Source organism: Taudactylus pleione, unplaced genomic scaffold (genome assembly GCF_031769625.1).
Source record: "Taudactylus pleione unplaced genomic scaffold, aTauple2 ptg000903l, whole genome shotgun sequence".
In the NCBI taxonomy this organism is placed as follows: domain Eukaryota; kingdom Metazoa; phylum Chordata; class Amphibia; order Anura; family Myobatrachidae; genus Taudactylus; species Taudactylus pleione.
Genome location: NW_028285304.1, coordinates 3,409,407 through 3,435,795, shown reverse-complemented (window position 1 = coordinate 3,435,795; position 26,389 = coordinate 3,409,407). Strand labels below are relative to the sequence as shown.

Here is a 26,389-nt window from a genome sequence, read left to right as displayed (position 1 = left end):
GGTGTGACTGCCGAAAAATAAAAGCACCACAGTACAAATGACACATCATTTTCTCTCTTACGCTGTGTACTGTAGGTACATAAAAAAAAATCAAGGGGCTTGTAACTGCTGGAGTAGAGCAGGCGGAACGTGGCGGTGGGGCTCCATTGTATGCATCTGCTGATCTCCTCGGCATCTAGTGAAGTGTCCGCAGCGCACATGAGAAGGATTCTCGCTGGGAGTATGTGCATTGAAGCCAATAATTGGAAAGAAAAAAAATTCCAACATTTTATTTTCTCACAACGAAGGGTTCAAGATCATTCTGAGCGTGATGTTTCAATAACCGCGGCACCTACGTCACCATGGATCTAACGTATAACCTTACAGCGAAAATAAATTTTTCTTTTTAGAATTATTGATAAATCGTTTAACATCTGTTCGTAGTTTGCTTTAATGACAAACTGGAAAAAAAACGGCATTATCAAAGCGCAGCGTTGTGAGAGACACATTTATAATTAAACACGGACTGAACAGTTTTCCAGGAAATATATCATAACATACAGTACTGTATGATCTGCTTAAGTAAGCAATATTACCAATGTACGGTGTTTGAAATGTTGTATAGAATTAAATATTGAACTTTAACATTAAGCCGTGCAATTTATTTCATAAGAAAATAATTGAACATGTTCATAATAACTAATGCTTATTCCCCCCTTCCCCCATTGTCGTTCATTACTTTATTTTAGCTTGAAGTTGTCATTTTGTATAGAGGGCACTTAGGGCCTGATACAGACCCGGACGCAAGTGGCCGTTCGCTCGTTCGGCGTACGAGCGGAAAAATGTAAATTCAAGCGCACGCTCATATGTTTGCTCACAGCTAATCTTCCGCCCCACAGTCTCCCAACCCCTCCTCTAGCTAGCGAACGTTCGAAATAGCGACCGTCCTTTTCCTCTTTGGTTGCAGGGAACGCTCGCACAAGTCAAATCCGGAAGTGGCCCTGTCAGTTTTCGATTGCCTGCTATTTCATTCAGGAAACATACTAGAATCGATTAATAGCAATCACTATATTAATTAGCTTAATTGTTATTCACATGTTTGCAATCCTTTTTTTTTTTTTCAATGTCAATAAACTTTATTATTGTTAGTGTGTGTCATTGCTTCCGCAGAATACGTACGGTTGGACCAAGGGGATGGTTTTTCAAAATTAAAAGTTTGTTTGAATGCTACTCTTGTTTAGCGTTTTTTTTCTAGCCCAATTTTCCGTTTTTTTATTAATATTTAAATTAGCTTACGCATGTCACTGCATCAAGCCTATCATAACTCACATTATATTTGTGAGGGTGTAGGTCACATGACTCATACAATAACCAATAGAATGCTTTTTGTTAATTTACAAAGTACATTAGCCAATCAAAATTTTTCTAGGCCCTTTATTAAAACTGTTTTGTGTAAAAAAAATCATTGCCATCATGAGAGCCGCAGCATTTTGTAGACGTGAACTCCTGGTCCTCACTGAAGTGATGGACCGGAGAATCACACACCAGCCGCACCCCATCACTAACCTCCACAAGTGGCTGGCCTACGCGGAGGTGTGGCGCCACCTGCGTAGGATCGGCTACCGCAGGAATATCGGCCAACTGGAGAGGAGGTGGTCCGATCTGGGGCGCAGATCCCCACGCCTGTTGGCCAATTTGCGTCAGCAAATCGAGGAAAGTAAGTCTTTTTTTTAATTATATTTAAAATGTAAGCATACCTGCGTGTGCATGTTTCCCGTATAGCCCTGTTTCTTTATTTTGGACATACCTGCGTGTGCATGTTTCCCGTATAGCCCTGTTGCTTTATTTTGGACATACCTGCGTGTGCATGTTTCCCGTATAGCCCTGTTTCTTTATTTTGGACATACCTGCGTGTGCATGTTTCCTGTATAGCCCTGTTTTTTTATTTTTTTATTTTGGTGTGTAAATTTTGGATTCTAAATATTAAATATGTAATAATATAAATTTTTCAACATCATTTAGGGGCTGAACGCAGACTACGACGTCTCCAACGTCACCGACGTCGGGCTCGTCCCCTATCCCCCACTCCCACCCAAACATCCTCTCCCCACTCTTCCCCAAATTCTCCCTCCACCCCAGACCTGGCAGACCGTGAGGCCCCTCCCTCTCCTCACATTCCCATCCCTCCAACTTCACCCTCCCCTCCACCCCCCCTCTCTTTTCCTCACCCTCCCCTCCACCCCCCCTCTCTTTTCCTCACCCTCCACTTCCTCCCAAATCACCCCTCCTCCATCCGTGCAGCACTGGCCCACATCTGAGGAGGATGATTTCGGGGCTCCTGGCCCAGTCAGCATTATGCCCGGTATGTTTCCCTTTTAAACTATGGTTGCTTTTGCATTTTTTGTTTTTTTGGTGATGTTGTCCTTTTGCCTGTGCAGTTCCAAATTGTAAAGTAGTTCTAATGTTTTGGATATATATCTTTGTGAAACAATGTCTAGGATGTTTTCCCCTTACACATATGACACATGTCCAAACACTCATACTTGTGTCTTTCTTGTTTACGGTACCAACAAATGTAGTATTTTTGCGTAGTTGTCCCTATTTTTTGTTGAATTTCGTTGTAAAATGTGTTTTTTTTTTACAACAATCTTTGCGTTTGGCGTTACTTTTGTTTTGTTGATGTTTTTTCTCGTTTTTTTGTTTAGTCTGATTTTTAAGTTGTTTGTTAACATATAAATTAAGGTGTCATTTTAGTAATCCCCACATTTTTAAAACCCACAGAGGACCAGAGGCGTAACGAACAACTGTATGCAGGCTTGCAGAGCTTGAGGGGCCATGTAGTTGGCATGCTAGTGGTCTTGGATCATCTGTTGGCGCTCCTGCGCCACTAATTTTTGTTTTTGCACCCAAAAAATGTTTAAAAAAATAAAAGATATTTTGATTTATTTAAGTCTCATTCTTTGTCTGTAAATCTTAGATTGTTGAACCTTACATAAGTCTACTATTTTACCTTGAGGTTTTAAGTAATGTAAATTGGATTGTAGAAAGCTCAAGTAAGTATGTAAGCTGGCACATTAAACACCTAACAATACCAATAGGTTTGTTGAATTAACGGCAACAATAGTTTGTTCTTTTTTGGGGGTAACGTAAAAATTAAACCAAACCTGCTTAGGCCTACATTGGCAAACCGTAATACCTTTGGTGTTTGTTTTTAGCCACAAAGCAGGGTCAAAAAGATTACAATTTAACACATTACAGGATTAGCCATTAAGCAAGTTTGCCTTTTTTGGACCAGGTTACACTTGCTTGTAATTTACCCAGGAAATGTTTGTTTAACAGTAAAAAAAAGTTTAATGCACAAAAAAAAAAACACCAAGTGATTTGTCACAATCAATTCACACAATGAAAACACACAAAAAATTCCAAAACACACCCAAAACAACAAAAGTAAAACAACAATCAGGAACTGTTTGAAGAAGTAGCATGCCAACATGATTCCACAAATGAGGCGAAGAAATCATTGTTGCCGAAGTTATATCCAATGTGTCCACATGAAGTAATTTTTTGGGATCAGGTAGTAGGCATCGTTTTTTATGGTAATTTTATGGAATAAAAGAAAAAAGAAAAAAATTAAAATTGTACATTAAAATCTTACATGTCTACATTGTGTCAATTAACTTAATTTTGGAAAATAATTACCTAAAAAATCTGGCCACAATGTCATCGTGTATGGCCCCCCCACATACTGACCTCCGACTAACCTCGGGGGGCCCATCCTCAGGCAAGGCATCCTCTGGCTGCATTGGGACACCACTCCTTATGGCGATGTTGTGAAATATCCCACACAGGACCACAATTTTCAAAACCATAGCCGGCAAATACATGAGCTCGCCACCAGAGCGGTGGAGGCATCTGAATTGGCCTTTTAAAAGGCCGATACAGCGCTCCACCACCTGCCTGGTGGCTGTAAGTGCGTAAATATACTCACTTTGTGGCCCTGGTGTGGGAACCAAATAAGGAGTGAGCAGCCAGGGCGTGCAAGGGTAACCACTGTCTCCTGTGAAAATATAAAAAAACCCTTCAGAACCATTGTGTAACAAGCTTTGCATTGGTTTCAACAGAAGGTTTCAACTTACCCAGAAGCCATGCATCACCAGCTTGTAGGTTGTTTAATTTGTGCCAAATCCCTGATTGCCGGATGACGAGGGAATCATGTGCACTGCCGGGGAATTTGGCATTCAGGGACAGGATCTGGAGGGAGGCATCACATACCACCCTTACATTCAGTGAATGAAAGTGCTTGCGGTTCCTAAAAATAGCCTCCAGCCTTGCTGGAGGCTGAAGTGGTATGTGAGTGCCATCCACAACCCCTATGATGTGTGGGAAGCCAGCTATTTGGTAAAAATTTGCCTTCGCCACATTAAGGGTACCCATATCCAATGGCATTTTAATAAAATGATGGAGGTGTTTAAAAAGGGCCTCCATTACTGCCCTCAGGAACCTTGAAAAGGAGGATTGGGATATTCCCACAACTATTCCCACAGTGGTTTGAAAGGATCCTAAGGCACAAAAATGTAACACCGACATTAATTGAGTAAGTGGTGGTATTGCTTTAGGACTGTCAATTTGCCGTTCAAGATCACTCTCTATTAATGAGAGAGTGTCTATGATGATTTGGGGCGGCAGACGGTATCGCCTTAACACCTCATCATCTGGCATTCCAAAAAGGGTGACACATGTTCTATATATCTGGGGCCTTGCACGCCTACAAGTCCTATGCCTGGGATGAAGTTGAGGTTGGTCGGGTTCTGGAACCATAGCAAATATAATACGACCAACATCAACCTGAAATGGTAAGCCAGGTAGTTATTGTTTTAGACAAATGTGTAAAGAAAAATATACTTCTCTTTTCTCAGAAATCCAAAGATGCTTACAGGCCTGGGACGTCATGTGCAGAACAACCTACATTTCAAAAGTAGAAAATATGTTTAAGATTAATTAAATAAAATATGATTGGAAACAAATTGTTTTCGTGAAAAAATAGAGAAGGGAGCACACATTAGTTCAGAAAATAGTACGCTACATTTAGTGTTAAGACATGATTTTACACTGAAAATTTCTAAAAACATTAGTTTGCAAAATAGTATGCTACTTTTACAGTTAAATCAAGACACATTAGTTCGCAAAATAGTACGCTACTTTTACAGTTAAATCAAGACACATTAGTTCGCAAAATAGTATGCTACTTTTACAGTTAAATCAAGAAACATTAGTTCGCAAAATAGTACGCTACTTTTACAGTTAAATCAAGACACATTAGTTTGCAAAATAGTATGCTACTTTTACAGTTAAATCAAGACACATTAGTTCGCAAAATAGTACGCTACTTTTACAGTTAAATCAAGACACATTAGTTTGCAAAATAGTATGCTACTTTTACAGTTAAATCAAGACACATTAGTTTGCAAAATAGTATGCTACTTTTACAGTTAAATCAAGACACATTAGTTCGCAAAATAGTACGCTACATTTAGTGGTAAGACATGATTGTTCCCAGAAAATAAACAACATTACTTAGCGAAACATATGCTAAGACCAACACATCGAATTTGTAAATTCATGAAACCAAAAACACTTACCAAAAACAGACAAATATCCCAAAGTTCAAAAATGTCACTGGGGCAATGCCAAACTAACTGTAAAACAAAAATATAAAAAAATTACAAACATTTCTAAACTATTTACTATTATTTTTTACGGTGGTTTTTTAAAATACTTACTCAAAAATTAAAAAAAAAATAGCCAAACAATAAAAAAAAAAGCAAACGGAGAAGAAAGAAGTTAGAAAAAAAACAAAATATCGCACCAAAAAAGTCCTCCTTCTACTCAATAAGCCAACAATCCACTCCAACGCAAAACCTCCAACAATCAACATGCCACATCGACTCGAGTCACACCAAGCCATAAATAGTCTTTATTTTCCCGCTCAAATTAAGGACGGACAATAGGAGCGCACAGTCAATGATGCGGCCGAATAATGCTGACGCATGTATAAAAACGTCACTGAAAACCAAAATCGGTCTGCTGTAGTGAGACCTGAAAGTCCAAAATGACTACAGAGCAGCAAAGCACTGGCCAAGAGGCGCCAGGTAAGTATTTCTCTTTTTTGGGCTAAAGGATTATGTTTAACAATAATTTTGGGAACATTTTACATTATAAATTTGAATCCCATTTTAAAAAAAGGTGTTGAGGATGCCATGGAAGAGGCTGCTGGGCCTAGTAGGACAACTAAACAAAAAAAAAAAAGGCAGCCACAATTCACAAGAAAGGAGATGGAGGTTTTGGTGCAAATGTGCAATGACAACCTGCCACAGGCAGCAAGGAATATGGGTGCAAGCCAGAAATGGAAAATGTGGGATGACATAGCCAGTGGTGTCAATAGGGTGGGTGATTTTGAACGTTCAACCCGGGAGGTCAAACGCCGGTACGTAAAAACTACATTTTAGTAAAAAGTGTTTACAGGTCCAAATACTGCAGGAATAATGCCAACTTTTTACCCCACAGATGGAGCGACTTCAAATATCATCTTAAGCAAAAACTGGCTGATAGGGCTAGGCATGCAGGGGGGACATGTGGGGGTCCCACCCCTGTGTCACTGGAGCTCACAGATTTGGAGATGGCCCAGGGGTGTGTGCAGGATGAGGAGGTGTTTGGCGTGACGAACATGGATACCGACATGCCAGACTTTGCGGCTCCTCGTGTTGCCCCAGGTAAATGTTGTAATGTTAACAACTCAGAAATGTGTTTGGGACAATATCTAGATTATGTTACTCTTTTCTCTTTTTTCTCACAGAGACACAGGCAGATGAGTCTGCTCCAGAGGGGAGCTTTGGCCGCAGAATTTCTGCTGGCTCTGCAGGGGAGGAAGCAGTAGATCCGCCTGGGGACCCTGTGGCAGACAGTCCAGGGCATTCCCCCTCGCAGGCAGTGGGCCTCCTCACTGATCTCAATATTAAAACGGATCAGCAGACCGAGATTCTACAGAGTCTGGACGCCAGTCTGCTACGGGTGGCGGACGCCCTGGAGCAAAGTGCTGCGGCCAACGTGACCATTGCTAAGGCCCTGGCGGAAAATACTGGGGCCAACGTGCGAATAGCAAATGCAATGGAGCAGCTCGTTCGCCAGCACATGTTGGAGCCGGCCTCCCTTCCTACCAGAACATCAGGATCCTCCACCACTGGCACAACAACAGCCATCCCTCCAAATGTGCCTAGATTTATGCCTAGTCCAGAGGCCACAACATCTGCCTCTGGCCAAGGCCAGCAGAAGGACATCCCAGACCCGTTCAGGCTCCGTCCCTACCCCGGCCAAACGGGCCAAAAGGCGAGGACAGCACTGGCTAATTTTCCCACAATCCTTCTCTGTGTTTGCCCCATATTCCTTAATGCCCAAAACCTCCCTCTCCTTTCTTGTGAATTTTTTAATAATTTTGTTTGTTTGTGGATTTCAAATGCCACTTATTTTGTTTGTGTGTTTCTAAAATCATTTGTTATTTGTTTTTACGTTATCAAGTTTTTATTATTTCCTAAAATGTAAAAAAAAAAAACAACAACAAAAAATTAAATACTGTTGAAAATCTGAACAATTCTATTGTTAATTTATTCAAAAACTGGTTAAAAGGTAATCCCGCAAACAAAATTACAAACAATACAACGGAAAACTAAACATTATTTTTGAATAAAAAAAACAAGGGTTAAAAGCAATTTATGAGTTTTAATTAACACTTAGCAAAAAACAAAAGGATGATTGTTTTCTTGGCCCCTAAAAAATGAAGAAAAAAAACAAACATGCGTACAATATTGTTGCCCTAAAAAAAGAAAAATTCAAATTTGGAAAAAACACGCAAATTTTAAATAAATTTGTAAGCTAATTGATTGTCTAAACCAGAAATTAGTAGCTGAGTAGTTCACCTGAGTACAGTTTTTTGCTACTAAAAAAAAGGCTATTTGCTAAACACCTTACAAGCATTTTTGCAATTCAAAACTGATTGTTTTTGAGGCCTCAATTGATAAATCGGAATACCATCGATGTGCCTCGGGAAGAACGAAGAGACCATCGTCATTGCGGTAGAGTATACCAGACAACAAGCTGAGCGAGCAGTTTTAATGGAAAGTGGATCAGACAGTGACGTAACACTTGTTCCGTTCACATTGGCCGTTCGCATCAGATAATTTATGTACGCCCAAAAAACGCCTCGACACGCCTGAGTTTTCCCATCTCCACCCCCGTCACCGCCCCAAAACGGACAGTTCTGTCAATCACATCTGACATGTCACTTCCTGTTCGCTATTCGGCGAACGACTGAAAAAATTATCGCAATCAGCCGTACGCACATGCGCACTGTTACACCGACGCATGTGTGGTTTTACAACATCGGATGACTACGAGCATATGGCCGCTTACGAGCGGCACTGAATGAGTGCCTTAGCACCTGAAACAGTGACACCTACAGGCTTTAAGATAAAAAATGGTTCTACGAACTTGTCTATAACCTTTGAATCAAAATATATTATTTTCTACAAGCTGGGATACCCACCGTTGCCTGGGTTAAAGAATAGACCTTGAAGTACATCTGCAGCCAGATCAGCAATCATGAAAAGGATCCCACTGTTTGCTAACATGGTTTTAGCCCTGAAAAGGACCTATCTTATCCATTGATATGTGCTGGGAGGAAATCAGTAACTGTCAGTGCAGGTGCAGTTTGACAGTTGATCCTCTGACTCACTGATCTCCCGTTGGAGCTCTACCTGTCCCCAACTGGTACATATCAGCCTATGCCTTCAGATCTGTGCAGTTTAGGCACTGGAAGACATCATGAGCAAACTTGCCTAAACAAAAATTTCAAATCAGAGACTCCACGGGCCTACTTGGTAGGCACCATGTAGACCTCCATGGCCCTGACGAACTATAAAAATAGCCAAAAACATACTCCTGGTCAAACTCAACCACCATACCAAATTAGGTGGCTTATAAGTACAAAACTCTGGCCGTGGATAAAGGACAAACAGACACACACACACACACACACTTTTTCGCTTATTATATAGATTGACATGATGAAAAATAACAATGATACATTGTTACCTTAGCAACCAATGACCTGACACAGAAATTCTAGTGTATTCAGACTAATGAAAACTGATATGTGATTGGAAACATCTCTTCTCTTAAAACTGTGTAATTATAACATATGTAACATAATGGGCACGATCCAATTAGGTGCGAAGGGGGCGAGTTGTCGTGGTAACGGGGTAGAACTAGCCTCCCTCACAGGTCCATCTCACCCCAGACTCTGAAATTTTTTATCGCAACCCTATAGGGCTGCAAACAAAAAAGTGCGAGTACGGTGGTACCGTAAGTGCGGCCTGCAGCCGCACTTGCTCACGCCGCGAGTGAGTCGATGCTAATTGGATGGAGCCCAATATATTTGATGTGAATACTTCTATATATTAAAGCCATAAAAATTAGAATGCACCATGTTAAGGCTGCTCGTATATAGGGGCATATTCACTTAGGTGTGCGCTCCTGTTGGAGCTTTGCGCAATTTGCGGCTGCATGCGCCTCTGGGTATTAATGTAAGAAAAACTTTGCTTATTTTTGTTCAACCCAATTGTGGCATTAGCATAAACCATAATGCCTACTCTCCTGGAAGTTGCGGGAGGCTCCCGATTTTTCGGGTAACCCCCCACACACCCGGAAGAGTAGGCATATCTCCCGCATCCCACCCACTTCCTGGTGAAGTGGGCAGGATGGTGAGAGTTTACTTGGACTTATCGGGTCTGCAGGGAAGGGGCGGGGGCTAAATGGCGGAAATAGTGTAATTTAGCTCCGCATCCTCCTCACGGACCCGCAAATCGTGCGCACGGGGGGTGTGTGTTTCTGTAAGGGGATGAAGCCTAATGACATCTATAGTCTGGCTCAGCCCTCCTGAGAGGAGAGCAGCAGGTCCCCTCCGGTTGCTCCTGGAAAGGTGCCCAAGAATGTTGGTAAGTATGAAACTAGGCTAAAATCCAAAAAGTGTCGTCATGCGAATTTCCGACAGGACCTTGCGTCTAATTGAATGGCCCACACAAAGGTTCTGCAGAAATATGCTAATGATTCAGCTGATGTCTTTGTGCACAGAGACACCCTCCTCCAACATCTCACATCCCGTACAAAAGATGAAACATCAGGAACATCGGTCGTACATCTGAGCAACCCTACGCTGCTGTCTCTGCAGCTGCGTACAAATTCGCAGAGGCTTCCTGACGCCCAGAAAAACAGTCCCAACACCCCTGCATTTTTGTAGCCACCCTCGTCACCTCCCCCAAACGCTGACTACCTGCCCTTCGCAAAAAAATCCTCGGTGCGACCAGCCGTCTCAAACCCATCGCCGCGGATGCGCAATGGGGCTTTACTATTACAGTACCCTTCAGAGACCAGGGGGTACATTTACTAAAGTGAGAGTTTTTAGAAGTGAGTTTTAGAAGAGATGTTACCCATAGCAACCAATCAGATTCTACTTAACATTTAACTAGCACCTTCTAGAAGATAATAGCTAGAATCTGATTGGTCGCTATGGGCAACATCTCTTCAAAAAACTCACTTCTAAAAACTCTCACTTTCGTAAATTTACCCCTGGGAATCAGCACATTTTTCAAGGCAATTTAAAAAGGCATAAACCATTTTATGTAAGATCCTACAACAATATGCTATGTAGCGTAGGTACATTAAAACATGAGGGTCATTGGGCATTTAGGGGCTTATTTACCAATGTGAAAACTACTTACCGCATGAGTTGCCCGGTGTACCGTCACTAGCATCATTATCTCCATTGTGAGGACTTTCATTATAGCGGGGAACATTCTTTACTTCGTCAGTGTTAGACTTAATAGCATGTCCCTCGATTCTCGTACATCCGGACAGAGATAAAGGGCTGTTTTCGCCCCAGGGATCTGCACCCACATTCACTTTTGAACTTTGTTGGGGCATCCTGTTTAAAATGGAACCTTTAAAAAAAACAAAAACCTTTACCACCAGACATCTCTTTGACTCTCCACGTCCCCATCAACAGCCTAAAAGAATAAAAAAAAAAGATCTGAACCCGATTTGTTAATGTTTTGCCTATTTTTGCTTATGCCTTATGGTGTATATGCGGCACTTACAAGCATCCTAACCTCCATTCATTCTCTTCTAGTGGTACAGTACTTTGTACAGGCTAATGTGCATCAACAATGTGTTGATTTATTTCAAGAGTAATATGGTGAGGCCATGTGTATATTGTGGTTGTGCCGCTGGCCATGCGTTCTTGCGTCTCTTAAACTTGCTTAACCCCTTGTGTTTTATCCCCATCAGTCGGACTACTTGCTGGCAATAAGCATTGAGCAAAGGGAGGAGATTGGGGGAGGGAAAGCATTTAAGATAAACAACAGAAAATACACAGCGTCAGTCAATGAGATATTGGCCCTCATTCAGAGCCGTACGCTCTGAATGAGGGCCGGGCTCCATGAAAATGGAGCGTCCTCCTGGACGCTCGTATAGCTGTGGGTCACCACCCACAGGCTATACGAGCGTGCATTGTGATGGCCGCGATGGTCGTGACCATCGCGACCATCGAAATTGCGAGCCGGAGCCTGCGGTTGAGGTTTTCAACCGCAAGCTCCGGAGTGATTTTGGCTCTATCAGAGCCAAAATCACTCCCACTGACGTCACTAGTGATGTCAGTGGGCCGGCTTCTGACGGGAGGCGTTCCCGTGGGAACGCCCCCGTCAGGGAGGCATGCCCCCGGCACGCCCACCAAAGGGGGCGTGCTGTCAATCAACATTTGACAGTATGCCCCCTTTGATCGGACACAACGAGCGAAGGACTTTCCTTCGCTCGTCGCGTCTGGCGCATGCGCACGACGGAGCTCCCTCCGTCGTGCGCATGCTCAGTCCATAACATCGACCCACTTGCGAGCGGACAGCCGCTCGCGAGTGGGTCTGAATCAGGCCCATAATTGCAGTGACTCATTAGATTTTTAGATATCCTTCTGTTTTACTGCAATGTAACAGAAGTCTGGGGAGCTGGGCAATAGGAATTATATAGGCGCTGATTCAGTGGTGGGCGCTGATGGCATCGCTGATGTTATGATATGCAAATGTCGCAGCGATGCCCACTGCTGGCTTTTCAGATCTGCCACTTGCGTACAGAGACGCAACATCGGACAAACATCGGTTGCACCATCGGACCTTGGACCCCTACGGTGGTTCAGATGTCCGTCACAAGTACACCGCCCGCACCAGTACCACTATGTCCAAAGATGCAGCCGCTACCTCCGACAAGCCCCCAAAATGGCCGCGACACGCCTGCGTTTGAGTCGCAACACCACAGTTATCTCCCACAAACGGTCACTGCCTGTCAATCACTCTGCTTCCTAATCCGCAGTGCGACTGCCGTCGTGAGACCACCTCGGCACGTGCGCAGTGCGACTTAGATGCATACGCAGAATGAAAACATCGGTCGCTAGCGAACTAAATCGACACTGCAGCCATTTCTGAATCAGGACCACAGTTATCTCTTCTTAACACAATTACAGATGACATCTTATAAGAAACATTTCATTTTAAGAAAGTAGTTTAAAGTTGATCCAATTCCATCTTTTACCCTTTACCAAATACATTGGGGCATATTTATCAAAATAAAACTTGCGAGATACCCGGATATATTTAGCGTCCCCAGGATGTATGTATGGGGGCCCGCACTAGATATCGTAGATGTCTGCTGCAGTCCCCTGTTTTCAGCCATAAAGGCAGTACCCCCCCCCCCCCCAGCTCTACGCAGGGCTGGATTGATGGCCACATGGGCCTGGAGCTGAAAATGACCAAAGGGCCTATTATGAGAAGCAGAGGAGGCGTGACCAGTGCTGTGTGGGTGTGGCCAGTGCCATGTGGGCGTGTACCCCCTATACTCTCTGCTCCAATGTCTCCTTAAATATGTAAAAGGAATAAAATCCTTCATTTTGTGAGGTAAATAGAAATACAAATTTACCACTTATGATTTATGGCTGACCGTGTGGAGAGCAGATGGCCAGTCAACACCATGTTGTCATGACAATATCATACCTCCCAACATGACCCTCTCCAGGAGGGACACAATGCTCTGGTCCTGGACTTCCCTGGTAATTTATGATTGGTGGAGGCTCTAGAGGTGGGGCTACAGCACAGTCCAAAATTCAAATAGGGGAGTCACACCAACTGCCAGTGAGTCCCAGCCAGTGATGTTTGGCAGTGTGTGAAATGACAGTTGGTGTGGCTCCCCTATTTGAATTTTGGACTGCGCTGCAGCCCCATCTCTTACCAGGGAAGTCCAGGACCAGAGCATTGTGTCCCTCCTGGAGAGGGTCATGTTGGGAGGTATGCAATGGGCCTATTTTTATGTGGAGGCCTGGAGCTGTAGCTCCATCCGCCCCATTGTTAATCTGGCCCTGGCTCTACGGGCGATGCTAACTGGTCATATTTAAAAATCTTACCAAAAACGTAAAGCATTCCAAAGCTTGCCCCAGTGGCTTAGGCCACCTAGACATGGCGTTATTCCAGAGTAGCTTACAGGCTACCCTTACGCAGTTCTTGGTGTTTTCTCTCACAATGCTTAGTGGTCATGCACCTTTTAATGTGCTCGCGCTGGACGAATCAAAGCACTTACACAAAATAAAATGCCTTTACATTCACTAAATGACCTTTACTGGATGCATTTAATGCAAACTAATAGCTCTTGTGTTTCTTTAGTGACTCCCTGAGGTGAATTAAATAAAATGTATTTCTCGCAGTCACCGCCTTACCGCTAGTCTTTAATGCTCACATTTTCCTGACAAAGTACGCTTAGATATTAATAAACCTGTTACCAGTAGCCAGCCTGATCAATTAATCTTTCCAGCCAATCGGATAGTGATGTTTGCAAGGTAATTACGAGTCATTTAGTGATGTTGCATGCTCTGCAGCCTATATAAAATAATTACATGAAGGCCCTTATAAGGGTATGCATTATGGGTGGTTGTACATCTTGTCCCGAGCTGCGTTTATGAGAAAATCTAACCCTGACCCCCCTCTAAGTGCCTAAACCTAACCCCTCCTTCCCCGCAGACTAAACCTAAAGGCCTGATTCAGAGCCGCTCGTAAGCGGCCGCTCGTTCGTTCCGAGCGATGTTTGCACAACTGCGCATGCGTACGGATCGTAATACGCATGCGCGAACCAGTCAGTGCGGCCGAAAATCGTTTGTTCGCTAAATAGCGAATGCCTGCTATTTTGAGTGACAGGAGAAGGCGTATGTGGGTGGTAACAGGGGAAGGTGCTTGAAAACGGGGAGTGGAGATCCGAACGCAGGCGTGCTTAAAGGTCAAAACGGGCGTTTTATGGGTGTGCATAATTAATACAGCAGCGTCATTGACCACGTCACTGGGTTATTTTATAGTCAGAACTGCTCGCAAGATTGCGGTAGGAAAAACATACCACAAGAATAGCGAGCAGTCATACGCTGGTCGATGTACTCGATTAATCTAATAAATAGCGGACATGACGTAGGATGCGAGCGGCCAGGGGACGTAGTTTTCCAAAAAACGACCGCATGTTTTGTTCGCTCGTTCAGACATAGAGGCGTGAACAGACCGCAAAGAGTGAACGGTTCATTTGAATAGCCACCTCTTTTTTCTGAACGAGCGAGCGCAAATAGCGTCCGGCTCTGAATGAAGCCCTAAGTCTCCTGGGGGAGTGCCTAACCCTAACCTCCCCCTGGGGGTGCCTAACCCTAAACCCCCTTCCCCTAGCCTAAACCTAACCCCCCCCCCCATGGCTGTCCACGCCTTCATTCGATATGCCGAGTGCCGGGCTCCCGGCGTATGTCTAATGACAGGCATCGGTCATTAGTACCTTGCCAGGATTTGACAGTTGGGAAGCCAGCGGTCGGCATTTCGACCGTTGGCTTCCTGACTGCATCCCGACCAAACCTGTTGCACCCCTGCAAGTGCCTGAAGGCACCCGGTTTTGGAACCATTTGAATTGTAGTTGCCCCTGTCATTATAGTCACCTATATATCACCCATTTCTTTATAATATAGACTATTTGAAACTTTTAGATTTTAGATTAAATTTATATTATTGTTGTGGTTTCTTTCCTTACATGTGTATACAATATACTGTATATTATTATTATACTCCCGGGAGTGTATTTTTTATGGATTTTATATCGCAAATCTTAGAAGAAAAAAACTTTCAGTACTATTTGTACTAATCCGTTATACTATTTGTAGTTATATAGTTATACATGTTTTATATTGTAATAGTAAATCATACGTCCTTACATTAGCGCCACACTTTTATATGATCTTATTTTCATGCCCCATACTAGACTACTCTCCTGAAATGTCCGTGAGACTCCTGAAAGTTGTGCTGCTCTCGCTGGAACCCGCAAGAGTAGACAACTTCCCGCTTCCCGTCTATTTTTGTGGTGAAGTTGGCGTCGGCAAGGCTGGTCTGAATTGTGGGCCTGCCCAGTGCGGTTAATGGTCTGTGTGACCGGTGCCATCCCCAGGACACAAGGCTGAGAGGGCAGCGTGGTTGCTAGCCTGACGGGGCTCTAGAGATATGGCCAACCACCCTTTTCCACCTTGCTACATAGAAAGACACACAGGGGGTGTCCTTAAAAAAAAAGACTATGTCTTATTATTATCGGGGAAACACGGTAGTAATAAAAAGCTTTCCTGTGTGTAGATCTTACAGTGCCATTTTTAATAAGGATGCTATAGACGCTAGATGCAAGCTGCTGTGTAATCGCCAACCTCTTCTGCCACATAAACAGCAGTGTCCTGCCACATTACCCTTCCCGCGATACAGACTCCTACATGAATAATGTATCAATGCTAACATTTCCCGCTGAATGCACTGGTATAAGTACAGCCTTACAGGGGAAGACTGTCTTTAAAAACAACATAATGGAGATTCTCAGACAAATGAATCATTTAATAAGACGTAATAAGGATTTCACTACATTACAGATGGAATTTAACGGCAGTTTAAGTGACTCGCGGAGGGAAAATGGAAAAGCTGAAGTTCACAATCCGACGTTTTAAATAGAGTCGGCAGAAAACTTTGTTAAAAGGCAACTGCCGTGAAAAATGACATCACCCAGTTTATTCTGTAGTCTCTGAGGGGCTAGGAGTTCTTTACAAGGATTTAATGCCTGAGGGTTTCCCTGTGGTGCACAGTGAGAACTATACAGGGTAAAGCAGTATTTACTATAGAGTAATAGCAGGCATGATGAGCAAGATGATTTAGGGGGAGGGGTAGCTGAGTGGTTAACTTTAAGTCGTCAACTCACTGTGCCGTAGCAAGGCGCCCACTGTTACAGACTGGGATTTTTGTGGACCCGGGTAGGAAACAGAAGTGGAAGTAGGAACAGATCAAGTTGGTTGTTTTAGATGGATATTAGTAGACTTGAAAATATACAGATAGTAACTAGAGTCCCAATGTAAATAAACTTAGAACTGGGGTCTGTGGATGATAGGTCACTGTAGTGGGAGAGAACAAAGTCAATGTCCAGGAAAAGTGGCAGAGATGTCTAAAGGGAAATCCAGAAATGACGCAAATATGGCTGAATGAGATATCCTGTAGAAATGGCTTGAATGAGATATCCTTGATGAATGGCTGAACGAGGAGTTAACGACAGGTTCAGGACACAGGAGTGGGTACCCTGTGGGAGACCGGGCAGTCACCACCGGACTGGAGGCTGTGGGACTGGTCAGAACGGTGCTGGGAGATCTGTGGTAGCCGATTAGCTGACAGGAGGTAGCACCGGAACAGGAACAAGGCTTAGGAGCACAGGGAACTCCAAACCCCCTTAAGTACCCAGCGGCAGAGCGTGAGTGGCTGGGAGAGATCACCTGATGCATCAGGATAGGCCCACTATGTCACATGACCCGAGGAAAGATGGCCGCGCCCAGACACCTGGAGCATGGTGATGCTGATAGCCTTACCCCTGCTAGCCGGACTCACAGACATCAGACCCCTGCGTGCAGCCAGCTCCAGTCTCCAGTTCCCCCGCCGGAAGGGCCACACCACAGTGTCCGCACTGGTAAGCACCACAGGCTCCTGGGAAGAGATAACCTGGTCGTGACACCCACGGTACATGGGATGTCATGAGATTAGACTCAAGCACCGGAGGAACAGTAAGAAAGCTGCAGAGTGCATTCTAAGGCACCCTGCAAGACAGAACATGGTAGCGGGATGCCTCACCAGCGTGGCGTTACCCGCCGGGTACCAACCTCTGAAATGTGTTGCATTCTGGAGCTTGGTGCATATGGAATTGCGGTCAAAACGCCCTGCCCGCATTTTCAAGCTTAGTACATCCCGCCCTAAAACCCTGGCTTCCAGTGATACCTGTCACTTTGTATCTCTGTGTTTAATGCACCAAAAACAGGACTATGGTCCTGATACAGAGATTTACGCTAATGCAATCGCAGCTGCATTCTCTCATGGATAGCAGTTAGTAAAATATGCTAATGCCTTCCAAAGCACAGCCCAGCATAGGGACGTCCCGCTGCTGCCTCCCCATATCCGGCTGACGATGTGCAACAGTGTAAGCATCGGTAACATCTATGCAGATCGGGCAGCCAGGCAGCGTATGGGGCAAGTCTGACCAGGGGGCTTTCATGCTGCGAAGGAGATCACAATGGCTAAATGATGCACGCCCATGAAACGGTGTTTAAAGTTAAACGGTCATACACGCCTGCATTTGCCTAACCTGTCCTGGTTAGCTCCACCAAACGCTGACCACCTGTCACTCACTTTACGAATGGATCTTCTGTGCGGGCGTAATCACAAAACAATGGCCAACAATCGCTCGATCTGTGTGATAATTAGGGATGAATCCGAACCGCTCCGAACATCGGGGATCCGAGTCCACCCGAACGCTGTTCGGGTGTTCCCCGCCTGACTCTGATCCTTGCAAGGATCCGAACGTCATCCTCCTGACGTTGGAACCTCGTGAGAGAATCCGACGTTAGGGCTCCACAAGTGTAGGGCAGACCGCAGTGAGAGCTGTCTAACCTACACAGAAGTAAACACAGCCGCCAGATGTGTTATAGCAGCCAATGAGAGCCGGGGGGAGCCGGCTGGAGCTCACTGATGAGCTCCGCCTTCCGGCTCCCCCCCCGCAGCAGACGGCAGCATCGCAGCAGGAGTGGGGATTCAGGCACGTTTTTTTTTCTTTGTGTGTAAGGGGCCGCTAATGGGGGCACGGTATAGGGGGGGCCACTACTGGGGGCAATGTAGCATAAGGGGGACTACTAAGGGGGCAATGCAGCATAAGGGGGATTACTAAGGGGGTAATGCAGCATAAGGAGGACTACTAAGGGGGCAATGCAGCACAGGGGGGACTACTACTGGGGGCAATGCAGCATAAGGAGGACTACTAAGGGGGCAATGCAGCACAAGGGGGACTACTACTGGGGGCAATGCAGCATAGGGGGGCTACTAAGGGGGCAATGCAGCACAAGGGGGGCTACTAAGGGGGAAATGCAGCATAAGGGGTAAATGCAGCATAAGGAGGACTACTAAGGGGGCAATGCAGCACAAGGGGGACTACTACGGGGGCAATGCAGCATAGGGGGGACTACTACTGGGGGCAATGCGACATTGGGGGGGCTACTAAGGGGGCAATGCAGCATAAGGAGGACTACTACTGGGGGCAATGCAGCATAGGGAGGACTACTAAGGGGGCAATGCATCATAAGGGGAATTACTAAGGGGGAAATGCAGCATAAGGGGGATTACTAAGGGGGCAATGCAGCATAAGGGGGACTACTAAGGGGGCAATGCAGCATAAGGGGGACTACTAAGGGGGCAATGCAGCATAAGGGGGATTACTAAGGGGGCAATGCAGCATAAGGGGGATTACTAAGGGGGCAATGCAGCATAAGGGGGACTACTAAGGGGGCAATGCAGCATAAGGGGGACTACTAAGGGGGCAATGCAGCATAAGGGGGACTACTAAGGGGGCAATGCAGCATAAGGAGGACTACTACTGGGGGCAATGCAGCATAAGGGGGACTACTAAGGGGGCAATGCAGCATAAGGGGGACTACTACTGGGGCAATGCAGCATAAGGGGCACTACTACTGGGGGCAATGCAGCATAAGGGGGACTACTACTGGGGGCAATGCAGCATAAGGGGGACTACTACTGGGGGCAATGGCAGCATACTTGCCGACTATCTGGCTGCCCCTTCCGGGAGGGAGCAGCCAGATCGGCATTACTGGGGGGCGGGGCCAGCAAACGAGGGTGGGGCCGGCCAGATGACAAGTTTTTGCGGGCACCGCGAGGGGTGGTGCCACGCGAGCGGTCATTTTGGCCCCGCCCCCGCTACACACTGCCGATATTATAGGCAGTGTGAAGCAGGGGGCGGTGCCAAAATGATGCGAATCGCGTCACCGCCCCTCTTGGCTGCCGGTGTTTTAGAAGTAATTGCGGTGGGACTGGAGTGGTCGGCGGCAGCTGGGAGACTTGCCTGCCTTCCCGGGAGGTCGGGAGCGGCACCCGATTTTCGGGAGGCTCCCGACCAAATCGGGAGGGTAGGCAAGTATGGCATAAGGAGGACTACTACTGGGGCAATACAGCATAAGGGGGACTACTACTGGGGGCAATGCAGCATAGCGGGGACTACTAAGGGGGCAATGCAGCATAAGGGGGATTACTAAGGGGGCAATGCAGCATAAGGGGGACTACTAAGGGGGCAATGGAGCATAAGGAGGCATACTATTGGGGGCAATGCAGCATAAGGGGGACTACTAAGGGGGCAATGCAGCATAAGGGGGGCTACTAAGGGGGCAATGCAGCATAAGGGGGACTACTACTGGGGGCAATGCAGCATAAGTGGGACTACTACTGGGGGCAATGCAGCATAAGGGGGACTACTAGTGGGGGCAATGCAGCATAAGGGGGACTACTGCTGGGGCATGGCAGCATAGGGAGGACTACTACTGGGGGCACTGCATAGGGGGGACTACTGGGGGCACTGCTATGAGGTGGTCTAAATTGATTGTAAATGGCTGGAAATTAATACTCTAGGATCACAAAAAAGATTAAAATTTAGTGATTTTAGCTTTTTATTGACAATTTTTGTAAAAGATCCAAATCCAAAGCCGGACGACAAATCAGAGCCAAATCTAAATCCAGCAAAAATGGTCCGGCGCACATCCCTAGTGATAATCAGCATTACGTGCATCTTTGAATGAGGCCCTGTAACCGTACTTGCCAACCTCTTGGCTGTCCCCTCCGGAAGCAAACAGCCAGGTCAGCACTGGGGGGCATGCCACGACCAGTGGGAGTTACAGGGGATGTGATGGTGTCATTGTTGCCCTTCCCCCTGCTTTATAATGCCATAATTACTCACATTGTGAAGTGAGGACGGGGGTTGGGGCACAATGAAGCAAATTGCATCACTGGCTTCTTGGAACGCTCCCACTTTTACTCTGGATATGGGTGGCCACGGGCAGGTGGCGGGTGGCTCTTGGAGACTTGTAAACGCTTCCAAGTGTCCGGGAGTGGCACTCGATTTTTGGAAGCCTAGTTAAACATGACTATAACACAGTTCCAGAGAAGAATAGTCCTTAAAGTGAAACTCCACAAGTTGAATGTGAGAGTTTTGTTTCATAAAGAGGAACACAGCACAATCCATAGTTGCAGACATTCTGGCTGTCCCCGGAGTATGCGGCGTGGCATAGGAGTGGGTGTGGCTGGGACATGACGTGGCATTCGGGACGGAGTGGAGGGGTGTGACTGCGTGATGCGTATCTAATGCAGAGATTACTGCCATCCTGATGCAGTATGTGGGGCCACGATGCCGTCATTGCCCTCGCCGTTCCGCCCTCAAATGGACAGCTGCGGAGGAGCTGCAGGTGGGTGGCAGCCAGCTTGGAGACTTGCCCACTGTTCCGGGCGGCAGAGAGCGCCAAACGATTTTCGAAAGCCTCCCGGATGTTATGGGAGAGTAGACAAGTATGCCACAATCTTTACTGTGGCAGGAACCTCACATCACTACTCAGTCTGTGTCTTCCCTCTTGCTGCCATGCCCCTTCTGATGTCACAACACTAGCCCTGTCCTCACTAACACATAACTGTGCTGCTGGGGACCCTGCTCCTTCCACCATATAACTCTCAGTCGGTGGCTTCCTGCTTCCTCCATTCCCCTCCTCACGTCATGTCACTGCCCCTATCACATGCAGCCATGTCCTCACTAACACATCACTCATCTCCTGCTATACTCTGTGCTGCTGGGGACACTGCTCCTTCCACTATATAACTCTCAGTCGGTGGCTTCCTGCTGCCTCCATTCCCCTCCTCATATCATGTCACTGCCCCTGTCACATGCAGCCCTGTCCTCACTAACACATAATTCTGTGCTGCTGGGGGACCCTGCTCCTTCCACTATATAACTCTCAGTCTGTGGCTTCCTGCTGCCTCCATTCCCCTCCTCATATCATGTCACTGCAACTGTCACATGCAGCCCTGTCCCCACTAACACATCACTCATCTCCTGATATACTCTGTGCTGCTGGGGACAATGATCCTCCCACTATATAACTCTCCATCTGCGGCTTCCTGCTGCCCCCATTCCCCTCCTCACATCATGTCACTGCCCCTGTCACATGCAGCCCTGTCCTCACTAACACATCATTCATCTCCTGATATACTCTGTCGTGCTGGGGACCCTGCTCCTTTCACTATATAACTTTCCGTCTGCGGCTTCCTGCTGCCCCCATTCCCCTCCTCACATCATGTCACTGCCCCTGTCACATGCAGCCCTGTCCTCACTAACACATCACTCATCTCCTGATATACTCTGTGCTGCTGGGGACCCTGCTCCTTTCACTATATAACTCTCAGCCTGTGGCTTCCTGCTGCCTCCTTTCCCCTCCTCACATCATGTCACTGCCTCTGTCACATGCAGCCCTGTCCTCACTGACACAATCAGACGAGTGGACCTACTACAACGAACATTATTGCCTGAATTATACAGGAGCAGTCTGTCTGGCATTTCTTTATACTAGAGCAGGTGGTTAAGCAGCCATGCTCTGTCACTGTGAGTTAGTGGCTGTGAGTGCTAGTGTATTTCCATCTGTTTCTGTGCAGACAGAGAATGATAGAGCATACAAGTTTCTTAATAAAACATATGTTGGAACATGGATGGGAAGAACGGTATCATGCACGCAGCACTTCTTCCTCTATGTGCCTTATCATCTGAGCACATGTAGTGTGAGAGTCAAACACTTCCCCAGCCCCTTTCGCCACTGACGGAGGGATTGGTGAGAAGACACTTGTGGGCACCACTTGGCACCGACAGGGATTGGTGAGAAGACACTTGTGTGCACCACCTGGCACTGACAGAGGGATTGGTGAGAAGAAACTTGTGTGCACCACCAGAATGGAGGGATGGGTGAGATTTAGAAGACACTTGTGTGCACCACCAGAGTGGAGGGATGGGTGAGATTTAGAAGACACTTGTGTGCACCACCAGAATGGAGGGATGATTGAGAATTAGAAGACACTTGTGTGCACCACCAGAATGGAGGGATGGGGTGAGATTTAGAAGACACTTGTGTGCACCACCAGAATGGAGGGGTGAGTGAGAATTAGAAAACACTTGTGTGCACCACCAGAATGGAGAGATGATTGAGAATTAGAAGACACTTGTGTGCACCACCAGAATGGAGGGATGGGTAAGAATTAGAAGACACTTCTGTGCACCACCAGAATGGAGGGATGGGTGAGATTTAGAAGACACTTGTGTGCACCACCAGAATGGAGGGATGGGTGAGATTTAGAAGACACTTATGTGCACCACCAGAATGGAGAGATGAGTGAGAATTAGAAGATACTTCTGTGAATCAGAAGTTCTATCTTGCAAATTCCCAGTTACAGCAGATCTGACAGATTATCTGTGAATCTGAGGCATCTCTTGCAGGCGTATATTCTTCTACAAAACCATACTTGCCTTGTAGGGATCAATGAGTCCCTACAGGACTTTGCTGTATTCAACGAGAGAGAAAACACTTAAGTAATAAAATGTCCATATGCTGAGGAAGAACCTACTGGGTCTGTCCACGTGTACAAATACAGTACATAGGACTCCCCCCTTGTGGCACTTCCGTGTCACCCTTATAGTATGTAGCACCTGACATTTCTCCTATCTCTGCATTGAGGTAAAATAAAACAACCCAACCAGCTGTGCTTCCCTTTTTCCTAACTAGAAATCGTTTATCCATAAGTACTGTAGACAACACTGTTCTGACTGCATAGATTTCAGAAAGGGCAGCTCATTAACGGAAAACATTCACTGATTAGGGTTGTATGACAGACAGAGCAATATGGTAGCTTGCACTGAGTAACTTCACAATGATTTTGTCAGCAAAGGGAATTGTGCTGCTGTTGGGTTTTTTGTTCCACTTTAAGTGTAATGTTAAATTTGGCAGATGAACGTCAATCCGAGAACCCCAACGTGGTGACAAAAGCAACACTATCATTGCTGCTTTCAGAACGACAGAAATAAGAAAGAAAAATAAATAAATTAATTAAATTAAAAAAATAAAAAGAATCTCCTGTTAGATTATGCGGATAATTAATTGAATTACCGGTATAACTGTTTATCTGCATTATCTCTTGTGTAAACTTGTAGGCAACATGGCTCCTCTGTCTGCAAACTGTGCACCGCGCTGGCCATGCGCGACATCACCTATTGTGAGCGTTCCTGCGTCCGTGTGCTAATAAAAGGGCTAATAAAAGGGCTGGCACTGCTTATTCTTATCCTTAATTTAGAGGTTCTCAAACTCGGTCCTCAGGACCCCACACAGTTCACATTGTCTAGGTCATCCAGGAGGTGCATTCATTACTCACTGACATATTTTAAAAGATCCAAAGGTGGAGCTAATGGTTTCACTTGTGATTCTGTGAGGAGATCTGGAAAACATGCACTGTTTAACTTCTATTTGTTCCCTCTCCCCCTCCCTCCCTCTCTTACATTGTATAATGCAGAAATGGAATCGCAGGAATGACAGCAGCATAGATGTACTGTACAGGAGTACACATCTGTCCTGTCATTCCTGCTAGTTTTGTTGAGCATTGAATCTACAACATACAATGCCTTCTTACACGCTTCATAAACACTGCATCTTTAAAATTCAACAGGATGTGCTAGCTCTTTGTTGCGTATACATATATTTATGTTTGTTGCATATAAATATATGTATATATATATATATATAATATATATTATATATATATACATATATTGTGCGGCAGTGCAATGCCCCCATGAATTGGAGCGATTGTCTTGATCCCGGGACAGTCTGCTAGAAAAATGTTACTGCCCCCCACCAACAAAAACTTTTAGCATTCATGTAAACAGCAACTTTGCACAAATTTGCAGGTGCATTTTTTTTGTGTGATCAGATCTGACCATTATACAAACTTTAACCTGGCTTAAACATTTAATTTTTCACTAAAAATACATATCCAGGGTACACACCGCAAGACATTTTGCGGGGCCTGGTACGAGAGAGGTAGGAAGGGGGAGTGCTTCCAAGCACGGGTATGGAGGTGTTTGCTCGTGAAAAAAATAAAATTGGCCCTCATTCAGAGGCGGTCGCAAGAAGCGAACGCTCGCTTTGAATGAGGCCGGGCGCTTGACTTTTCAAGTGCGGCCTCCTGGTCGCTAGCTAAGCTGTGTGTTACCATCCACAGCTTTAGCGACCGCCCATGTTGATGGTCGCGATGGTGAAGACCATCGCGACCATCGGGGCTTGCGACGAGACCCTAAGGCAACCGCAAGCCCCAGGGAGCTTCCTGCTCTGACCGAGCAGGAAGCTCCCCACTGACATCACTGCTGATGTCAGTGCGGCCGCCCACAAAACGGCAGGCGTTCCTTAAGGAACGCCTCCGTTTGTGAAACCACCCCCCCGCCACGCCTACAAAACTGGTCGAGCTGTCGATCAACATCGACAGCCGCCCCTTTTGTAGTGAGCTCCGGAGCGAGAGAATTTCTCGCTCTGGGGCACGCGCAGTGCGGCCGCTGCGCGTGCGCAGGGCCTAAACATCGACCTGGTTGCGAGCGCTCAGCGCTTGCGACCAGGTCTGAATGAGGTCCATTGTGCGTGTTGCCGCAAAGCAGCCGAGTGGGTAGGTCAACCCTGTGTCCATGGCCAGCTCAGGCCCCAAAGACGTGCTTGGGAAATTAGTGCCCACCCCACCCACCTGCATATATCTCACAGTGGGGTAGTTGTACAAGAGCAATGTCCTTCAGATCTCTCAAGAGTACGACAAGCTAATAATCTGCAAATAGTGTATGACCGAAATGTAAACGGGCTCAGGGCAACTTCTATAGCTTCTATGTGTGTTACAAAGGTATAGGTTGATCTTTGAAGTTGCACCCACGCCAATAAGATCCCCTATATGCTTACCACAATCATTTATAGTAGGCGCTGCATTGTTCCTTTAATAAAGTTATGACGTCAGACCTCACATATATCATTTCCAGAAGTTGCCATATATATAATTAAAGTGATTATTATAACTCATCATGGTCTCAGTTGATTTTAGTTGACAGATTATATATTTGTGAATTCTCCAATTCTCCTAAGAATCCCCTCAATTTATGCCTCCATCTTGTTTCTTTTGTCCGTTAACGTGATTCTCTATGATTACCCCGTACGGAACAGCACAACAGCGCTCCCAGAATATGCCCCAAGTATTGTATATTGGTAACAACCGTATCTGGTTATTTACTTGGCCATTGCTGAGTACGTACGTACAACGGCGCCAGACTACTCACCAACAGTCCGAGCAGCCGGTGCGGATTTCACCATCACCCCTTGCAGACCCTTTCCATGAGGATGTTCTAAGGTGATGTTCTCTTTGGACGAATTTGACTTGCCAGGTTTTTTCAATATCTCCTCGATGGAGTAGGATAGATAGGGCTTTGGGTGCATCCTGTAGTCTGGCAAGGACTTGACATCCATGGAATGAGGTGAAGAAGACTTTGTTGGGTTAGATGTAGAAGAGATGAGGTAGGTCCCCTTCCAATAAAAAAGAAAATAGGCCTGCCCGATATCTCTGGCTTGGAGAAAATGTATCTATGTTTCTAAAATTACCCGAATAAGACGTTTAGTAAGAAAAAGTTCTGAACGATTTCTTCACGGAACATTGAATAGATCTATTGAATACCACAGTGGATCTTCAGCAATCACAATGAAGTTTATGTCCCATCAGGATCTAGAAAGTGTGAGATTATCTCCAGAGACATAGTTCACCAGCAATAAAACCACTGTCAGGAATGTTTTTTTTTTTCC

General features: G+C 45.7%; 1 protein-coding gene across 1 annotated transcript in view; it reads right to left on the bottom strand.

Annotated features, from left to right (window-relative positions):
- The window catches only part of ISX (intestine specific homeobox), a 40,629-nt gene extending 14,570 nt beyond the window's left edge, over nt 1-26,059 (bottom strand). The window contains exons 1-3 of the mRNA XM_088459268.1: nt 25,873-26,059; nt 10,830-11,027; nt 757-765 (exon numbers count right to left, since the gene is read on the bottom strand). Of these exons, the coding sequence (XP_088315394.1) occupies nt 757-765; nt 10,830-11,027; nt 25,873-26,059 (394 nt within the window). The remainder of the gene's footprint in view (nt 1-756; nt 766-10,829; nt 11,028-25,872) is intronic.
- Nucleotides 26,060-26,389: the final 330 nt, after the last annotated feature.